The 8,921-nt window shown below is 35.9% G+C and overlaps 2 protein-coding genes across 3 annotated transcripts; one reads left to right on the top strand and one right to left on the bottom strand.

Annotated features, from left to right (window-relative positions):
• The first annotated feature begins 625 nt into the window (after window positions 1–625).
• On the top strand, window positions 626–5,943 carry LOC121217774 (hippocampus abundant transcript-like protein 1). 2 transcript variants are annotated; one of them, XM_041094028.1, is made up of 13 exons: window positions 630–1,022; window positions 2,913–3,024; window positions 3,435–3,547; window positions 3,741–4,069; window positions 4,206–4,281; window positions 4,370–4,456; window positions 4,539–4,619; window positions 4,717–4,749; window positions 4,841–4,894; window positions 4,969–5,010; window positions 5,082–5,160; window positions 5,238–5,308; window positions 5,469–5,943. In XM_041094028.1, the coding sequence occupies exons 1-13, from the start codon at window positions 858–860 to the stop codon at window positions 5,559–5,561; spliced, it is 1,335 nt and encodes a 444-aa protein (XP_040949962.1). In that variant the 5' UTR covers window positions 630–857; the 3' UTR covers window positions 5,562–5,943. The 2 variants fall into 2 exon arrangements, with proteins under 2 accessions (XP_040949963.1, XP_040949962.1); XM_041094029.1 differs by lacking the exons at window positions 2,913–3,024; window positions 3,435–3,547 and having other exon boundaries at window positions 626–1,022.
• Window positions 5,898–6,607, bottom strand: LOC107937574 (plastocyanin). The gene has a single exon (XM_016870477.2). The coding sequence runs from the start codon at window positions 6,605–6,607 to the stop codon at window positions 6,104–6,106; it is 504 nt and encodes a 167-aa protein (XP_016725966.2). The 3' UTR covers window positions 5,898–6,103.
• Window positions 6,608–8,921: the final 2,314 nt, after the last annotated feature.

Genomic DNA, 8,921 nt, shown 5'->3' with positions numbered 1-8,921 from the left:
ATAATACCCCCCCAAAATATTATATATACAAACACATGCAATTAGTTCAAGTGACGTAAACCCAATCCAAATGCCAAACACCAAGCTTGCACGCTTCGAGGCGTAATCAGATACTTCACTTACGCTTCGAAAGGGGGTCCTTATTTGATTTTTCTTTTTTCAAATTTGTTTAGCCCTTTGACAGGTCTTGCAAGCTACGCATTCTTACATAATTATCTTTAACTTCACTTTTCGACTGTAATAAAAATAGAGAAAGGGAAAAGAAGCATGGTTAAAGCTACAACCTGTGACATTGCCTCCTTATTTTGGCATCAAGAGGATCAAGCCTTCTACATTTGTTAGAGTATAGGAATAAGTTAGGTTGTTATTCTGTTAGTACGCCTGGTATATTGTTAGTATATGGTTAACAGCAGTTAGGTGATCCCATACAAGTATATAAGTCCTATATGAGTACTGATGAAAATAGATTTTACAATACAGAAGTTATTTGATCATCTTTCATTCAATATTTCCTAAGAAATTAGTTCTGTGCAGTTACTAATAACATTGGACCCCCCCCCCAGCATCCGCCTAACGTCGAGTTTGTTATTATTCTTATTTGTCTGTGATTTCTTCATGGGGAAAACAAGCTGTCAGCTTATGACTCACCAATAACCACTACAAATAGCGAAAATGACATGCGAAACTGTGATATAAAATCGGCAAACTATGCACTTCACTTAAGCTTTAAATTAACGTCCTTTACAGTCTTCTTGTTTTCAAATTATTTGCTTGTAGATTGAGAGACCTATTTGTTTTTCCCCTTTAAGTGTTTCTCTCCTTAGCTTGTAGTTAGAGCGAGAGAGAGAAAAAGAGCAATGGGGAAGCTGTCAGGGCTAAGACACCTCTTCATGACACTCTTCCTCCACAACTTTGCCTCCTTCATGGTGATTCCGGCCATCACCGACGTTACAATGGCCGCGCTTTGCCCCGGAAGAGATGAATGCTCTCTCGCCATTTACATCTCCGGATTCCAACAAGCGGTAATAATATCCTAGTGCCATTTTCTTTTTAAGGTTTTAATTCTCTTGCACTTATATATATATGTTCATTGTCATCCAAAACCAAAAATATTTAAGATGCAGTTCCTTCCCAATTCCAGTTTATCAGAAACACACACACACAAGGGCGTCCTTAAATTAGACATAGTTGAAGGTTTTGGTTAATCTTAAATGGAAAAAAAAATATAGTTGCGAAATACAATTTCTAACAAACTGTGATGTTAACCATTAGGAAGTACAAATGGTACTCTGTTTTGTCTTACTAATTTAACGAAACTTCCCTTCTATATCAACTTTCAAAAGAGATGCTTTCCACTTCTGTCTCCTCCCCCATCGAATACACGTGGGCCAATCTCAAAACCGAGCTTGAATGAACAAATCTCTATTCATGTTCATTTGTTTATTTTTAAGTTTGTTCGTATCCAATTTGTGTTTGTTAAGAATTTCAAATTTTTGTTCATGTTCGTTTATTTAAAATTATGTGAATTCATGTTCGTTCGTTTAATGTTTGTTTAATATTTACGAACATTAAACGAACACGTTCATGAACATATAATTGAACATGTTCACAAACAATGTTAATAAATAATTAACAAACAAACAATAAATACATACATACAAGCATATAAACGAACATGTTCATTGAACGCTCTGTTCATTTACAACCATATATTTTGATAATAAAATATCATCAACAAATAAACGAGTCAATAAACGAGCTTGTTCGTGAATAAAACGAACCGAACACACCTCTGTTTGTATTCGTTCATTTATTAAACGGATATAAAAATCTTGTTCATACTCATATATTTAGCTTAATAAACAAACGTTATACAAATAGTTCGTAAACAGTTGATCGAAGATTTTGTTCATTCCATGCACCTTCTACATAATTTCCACTATTTCCCCTGGTAGTTTCTTTTACTTTTATAGTTCAACATTCTTGATTTTTACAGAGTTCAAATGAAGGAAATATTGTTAAAGATAGAGTCTAATGAATCAACAGTTGCTTAGTGTGTAAACTTGGTATTTCCTTTTTGTACTGAATGTTAATGAATGACAGGTACTACATTAACTTTTCTTTAACTTGATCAAAATTTCCTCTTTAATTCGTAATGTTTACTAAATATGAAAGAAGAAGAAGAAGAAGAAGAAGAAGATAAAGTTCATTATTAACTCACAAGCAATGTGTCATTCTCATGGATACCTTTAAGTGTCGCCTGAATAAAAAGAAACATGGATAAAGAGCTCGATCAAATCTCATTTAGCAATACTCTTCTTCGTCACCCTGTTTTTTTTTAATTTATTAAAAGTAATTGCATCCATGTTTCTGTTGACATTTACGTTAATTTAGATAATAGTGTTTTATCATTTGCTGGGCATTTTTCATTGAATTGACTGATTAAACCTCTTTTGCGTGATGAAGTTTCTGCATTATAAATCAAATCAAATATGTTTGTTTTCTTTTCTTTTTACCATCTTCAAGGGTCAATGTTGTCTGTTTAATTTTATTTGTAGCTTTCAAGGGTATAGTAGCAGATTTTGATCAAGGGCAAAAATTCCTTGTTAACATGAAAGGAAACTTCCCCTCGGTTTCAAGGGAAAAAAACAATATTTTATGGCTATTTCCTTTCAGTTATGTGTGTGAGAGTGAACAAAGTAAAGTGAGACAGAGAGGACCCACGCTCACATTAATGTCACATGTGTTGCCTTCTTTTCCCTTCTTTCTTGGAATTGGAACTCGTGTCTTTTATAGACATTAAATGGCCAATTGGCATTCCCTTTTATCTTTCTTTACTCGGGGTTACTGCTTACGATACTATTAACCAACAAAAGCAGCCATTAACATAAAGGACCACACGATTTATGCAGATCATTGGGCTTGGATCCTTTGTGATGATGCCTTTGGTTGGTAATCTCTCTGATAAGCACGGAAGGAAGGCTTTGCTTACAGTACCCATCACTCTCACCATATTTCCATTAGGTAAATTGCAGTGCAAAACTATGTATATGTATATTTCAATTTCAGAGTTGAAAATGACAAACGCTATGTAGCATTTATTCGTAAGTCCTGAGGACTTAAACTAGAAGGGAAAGCTTCAACCTACGTACCAACATCTATTAACCAAAATAGGTACCAGGGAGGAGTGGCAATGAAGAATTAGCAAAACCTAACCTGGATAATATTACAAGTTGGAATCCATCACTCAATAAAGAAATAAATTAACTGTGTATTGCAATTTATAGTCAGATTCCAAATTGTGATGTATGGCCTCAACTCAAGAGGAAAAGGAAATATGGGTAATTCATAAAAGCTTGACTATGATGTTGCAAAATTGTTTGCCACTGCTGAAGACCGAAAAACATGGAAATGACGCACTCCTCTTTTGGCAGCAATACTGGCTTACAGCAGAACCAGGAGCTTCTTTTATGCCTACTATATCCTCAAGATTCTCACTGCCATGTTTTGCCAAGGAAGTGTCCATTGTCTCTCTCTTGCTTATGTGGTAAACATCTGTTTCGTTTCTCTTCATTAAATTGGTCTTTCGGCCCTTTCCTAAATTGCCATTAAGCTCAATGTGCGACTGCCTCTGTACTGCGGGCTAGTTTTATTTATCCTAACGGTCTTTACCCAAATTCTCTCCATGATTTTTCGGCCGTCAATGTTTTACAGTGTCTGAAACTTGAGATGTTTTTCAGGCAGACAATGTTCCGGAAGGGCGACGAGCTTCAGCTTTTGGGATTCTGTCTGGTATTGGGTCTTGTGCATTTGTCTGCGGAACTCTGTCTACTCGCTTTCTCTCGACTGCCTCCACTTTCCAGGTTTCGACAGCAATGGCGATGCTTTCAGCGGTTTACATGAGGGTTTTCCTCCCGGATTCGATCATAAATGATAACCTTTCAACCCCAATTATCTCCGAAGGAAAATCTGATGGTGTTGCTAATCAAAACGAGGAACCGGACAAGAAAATGCAGGTGTTCAAAACCATGCCTTCCATGGAGGATATGCTTGCCTTGTTGAAGAGCAGGTGTCCGAAGTTATCCTTTGTTTGATAAAAAGAGTTTTAGTTGGCATTAAAGCTTTTACTTCAATGCTTTTATTGTTTGATTCTTCTGTGAACGAAAGTACCTAATGTTCTTAATTGAACGGCAATGGTGTAACAGCTTGACATTTTCACAAGCGGCAATTGTTTCATTTGTCAGCAATCTTGCGGATGTTGGCCTCCATGCTTCATTACTGGTACGTTTTTCGGCAATTTCCTGATTTCAACTTTTATAATCTTAAATTGTGCTACCAATAGATGAACCAGATGAAGTTTCCTTTGCAGTACTATTTAAAGGCCAGGTTTCACTTCAACAAAGATCAGTTTGCTGATTTAATGGTTATAACTGGAGTTGCAGGGACCATATCCCAGGCATGACACTTCCTTTTAGTCATTCGGTTCTTCTTTTATCTGCAATTTCTCTGTTGATCTGAAAATGAAAACAATCTTGCAGCTGCTTCTCATGCCCATACTAGCTCCTGCTCTCGGAGAGGAGAGATTGTTGTCCGTAGGCCTATTTTTTAGCTCTGCACATGTAAGCTACATTTTCCATTGATATTCTGTATATTTAAACTGTTGTAATTGTAATGTTTCCTAAATCTTTATTTAATAATTTATGGGTTTGAACGCAGATGATCTTCTATAGCATTGCATGGTCCTTCTGGGTAAATATTGAACTTAACCAACACTCAAAATTCTAGTTTCCTTGAACTTTTAATACGGTTAATTGTCGTTTTGCTTCAAATAAAATGGCAGGTACCTTATGCAGCAGCCATGTTTTCCTTATTCTATGTTTTTTCACAACCATGTGTAAGCTTTTACTTATTGTTTACAAAATCTTCCACATACTTGCAGCATACCAATGTTTGCCTTACAATATGCAGATAAGGAGCATCGTGTCTAAACAAGTTGGGCCCTGTGAGCAGGTATTATTTGGTAGATAAAGCTTTGTTTGTGCGTTTGTTAAAACAGGCTAATGCCTATTTCTTTTATTCAGGGGAAGGCTCAAGGGATTATTTCAGGCATAGGTTCCTTTGCCAATGTTGCTTCCCCCTTGGCTTTCTCTCCTCTAACAGGTTAACCAAAACGCGATTCAGTTCATCCTTAGACTGATTCAGGATTTAAGACTGACTTAGTTTACTCATTCTTTCAGCTTTGTTCCTGTCCGAAAGAGCGCCATTTTATTTCCCCGGTTTCAGTATTATGTGCGTCGGGTTTGCCTCGGTAAGAACACAACATGTTATGGGAGGAATAATTCAGTCCCATGTCCAGTCACTTCGGAGTTGTAAAATGCAGCTGCGAAGGACATTTAATCTGCAACTACATGATAGGGGTAGAGTTACTAATTGAATTTTTGTTGTTGTTATTATTTTGTATAAAGCAGATGATAGCTTTTGTCCAGAGTCTCATGATAAGGGCCATCCCTCCAATTTCAAGTCAAAGAGTTGGCAACTGCAACTACATGGAAACAGCCTAAGCAAGGAATGTGTGTTCCAAACCCTGAACCCATTCCTCACTGGAAGTTGGAATGGTCCTTTATCAAACCATTTGACTTCTGGTATATATCATAGATATAGAGCTTAGAGGCTACTCGACGGGTGGTGCTGCTACCTCGTCCTAGAAGCAACACATTTATGATTTTTTCCTTTGTATGTTTTTTTGGGAGTGGCTCATTATGTTTTATTTATTTCATTAGAACTGGGAATATCCCTTCAACTATGTATCATTAGGAGTCAGTTTAAATTAAAAAGAAAATTTAGATGGCAAAGCAGAATTAAAATAAATCATCTGTTGGGTAACCAGAGCTAAGATGTTGAAGGGTAAAACTGAAATCCGATTACAAGCAAATATGAGACAAATTTAAAGTACAAGATAAGAAGATACAAAAGCATCATAGATGATTTTTCAATATCACCTCATCCATCCCCAATACTCGAAACTCTAGTGCTCAAAAAGTAGAAGAGATGTGTGAGATGATACATACAAAGCACAAAGGGGTTGAAAAGATAAATGTATAACTCAGTTAACTGTGACTTTTCCAACCATACCTGCACCCTGGTGAGGAGAACAGTAGAAACTGTAGGTTCCTTTCTCAGTCAAGGTAACAGCGTAAGTCTCGTCTTTGGCATTGAGTAGCTCTTCTTCAGGCATGGAGATTTTGGATACGTCGACGCCGCTTGGGATTTCGTCCTCATCGAACACAACATTGTGTGGGAATCCGGCATTGTTCTTGAACACAATCTTCTCCCCTGGGCTTACGCTGAATTCTTTGGGAATGAAAGCCAGACCCCCATCGTCACTGCCGAGCAAGACTTCAATGGCCATGGCATTGTTGGCAAGGATTGCGCTTGCAGCAGTTGCCGCAACAGCAACACCGACGTCTTTGAGGGAGGCCTTGATGCTGACCCTTGGGACTGGAGAGGCTGCAACCTTGGCTGTGGCGCTAACTTTAGCTGCGGTTGCACCGGCTTTAAGGCCGGTGAAAGATGGGATAGCGACAGCGGCAGAGGTGATGGTGGCCATTGTGCAAGGCTTGCTGAATGTATCCAGAGTCGCAATGAGAGTAACTCAAACGGAAAAACAATGAGAGGTTGGCTTTTAATAAGATGAGGTTCGGTTTGTGTGGTTGGAATTAGAGGAGGAATAGGAGTTTATCAGGTTGCTAAGGTGAATGGATGGAGAAATGGGTCATCCACTTAAGGATTGATATGATTGGCTAGCCCAGATAACTATCCCACGACGTGGCATCTACCCTCAGATATGAGGTGGAGAAGAGATGGAGTGGATGAGGAAAGATTATGCCTTATTAATAAAGCCATGGTAGCTAAAGTTTTCAATATCCGGTTTGCCATGGAATCAATTAAGTTATTAATTTATTAAATGAATCGATTTAATTAAATAAATTATTAAAAATTAAAAAAATGATTTAATTATTCAGTTCAATTTATTCGAATCATCTTTTAGACTAATTAATCTAATAATTTTCTCTGAATCGATGCCTTAATCAATTCTCGATCTAATCGGTTCAAACGACTGATCCGGTCCGATTCAAACATCATTGATGATAGTTACCAAATAGTTAAATCGTTGGATTTGATCTTTTTCATACTTAATCCACTTAGCTAATCATTCTCTTATTATAATTTTATTTTTTTATATAATATCTAAAACTCTTCATAATCTCTTTCCAACTTTTAACTAGGAGGATAAAACACGATTAAACGAGCTTGAGCCCACATCCTCTTTTACGAATAACAATATCAATGCAAACCGAGATAAGATTCAATCGACTAATTTAATTATTCCATTTTTATAGTCTTAATTCAATGGATTAACCAACTCATAATACATATATATTTATTATATGTTAGTTTTAATTCACTTGCATTATCTGTAAAGGATATTATATAATTTTTATTAATGTATAGAAAAACATAAGACAAAAATGGGAGAATTAAACATAAGACAAAAATGGGAGAATTAAGTAAATATGTTGGTTTTAAACAAAAATTAGTATTTTAAGTCACTTTTTTCCGAAATTTAGGGAAACATGTCATTTTTTGAAAGAGAAAACAAAAACGCCTCCCCTAACTAAACATGTCCCCCACGACGCGTTTCTTAAAACCATGATCCAACCCTAACCTTACACCCAGGAATCCTAGGATAAAATTCACACATCCCATCCAATCTTATCTTTAAAAAGTTTTCAAAAAATGCTTTTACCAAGAAGCATTTTTTACTTGTCAAGTCCAATCTTTTTCAACATTTTGAAATTATATTTCATATTTGGTGGTAGAATTTCCTATAAAATGAAGACATTTTATGTAGAGGTTGTCATAGTTAGATTTCGAGCAGATTGTTTTCATAGAGGTTTGCATAAGGAGGCCATTATTGATGTTAAAAATTTGACATTTAAAAATTGACCCAACAAAGTAAATTAGTTCAAGTAAGTGTCGTCGTTTTAATTTGAATAATGAATACTTATTTTTCTGTAGTATGTTTTCGTTTTAAACATGTGAAATAAGTTATTTGGGTGATGATGAGTAGATGAATTAGAGTTGTTATTTATTACGACAATCAAATTTATGATACCGAGCCCAATCTACAAAATTGGCTTTCAACTGGAGCATAAAATTGAATGAGCTTCGGTCAAGAATTAGAAGAAAAGTGTCGACTTCAAATTGAAGGATAATTATGAGTTTGAAATATAGATATACAATGCCACTGAACCTTGTTAGATATGATATACTTGAGGTCAAAGGGGACATTGATGTCAAGGCGATGCTCGATAGGCATTGCTCTAATGAAATTGATATGCTAGAGTTGTATTCCCACTTTGTCAATGTCAAGGAAAGTGGTTAGAGTTCGACAATAGTTCTCGTAAAGTTGTTTCGAAAACAAGAAGCAGAACTCCCAATCACATGGTTGTGCAATGGTTTCATAGTGTTGTTACAAAGCTCCTATAAGAAAATTTCAGAATCATCAATGGGCAGACATTCATCAGTTTCAGCCATCGATTTCAACCTTGACATGCAGTCAATGTTAGTTGGTAACTCGAACTTAGAGACCTTGTCACATCCCGAAATTGGGTCTAGAAGTTTCGAGGGTAAATTAGAAATTTTGACTCAAAATGGGTTCAAAAATTTTAAATTATGGTACCCGAAAATATATTTGACTATAGCTTTTTGAAAGTTAAATCAATTTTTGAAAATAATGTAGAAAATATATTTAATTTTTAAAAGTGGATTGTTTTGCAAAAGGGTTTAAATTAGGAGTGGTCTAATGGAAAATAAACCAAAACTTTAAAATCAACCTAGTTTCCCTTTTTCAACGCAAG

Source organism: Gossypium hirsutum, chromosome D05 (assembly GCF_007990345.1).
Source record: "Gossypium hirsutum isolate 1008001.06 chromosome D05, Gossypium_hirsutum_v2.1, whole genome shotgun sequence".
Lineage (NCBI taxonomy): Eukaryota > Viridiplantae > Streptophyta > Magnoliopsida > Malvales > Malvaceae > Gossypium > Gossypium hirsutum.
Note: the sequence above shows the minus strand (reverse complement) of the source record. Positions and strands in the feature narration are given on the sequence as shown.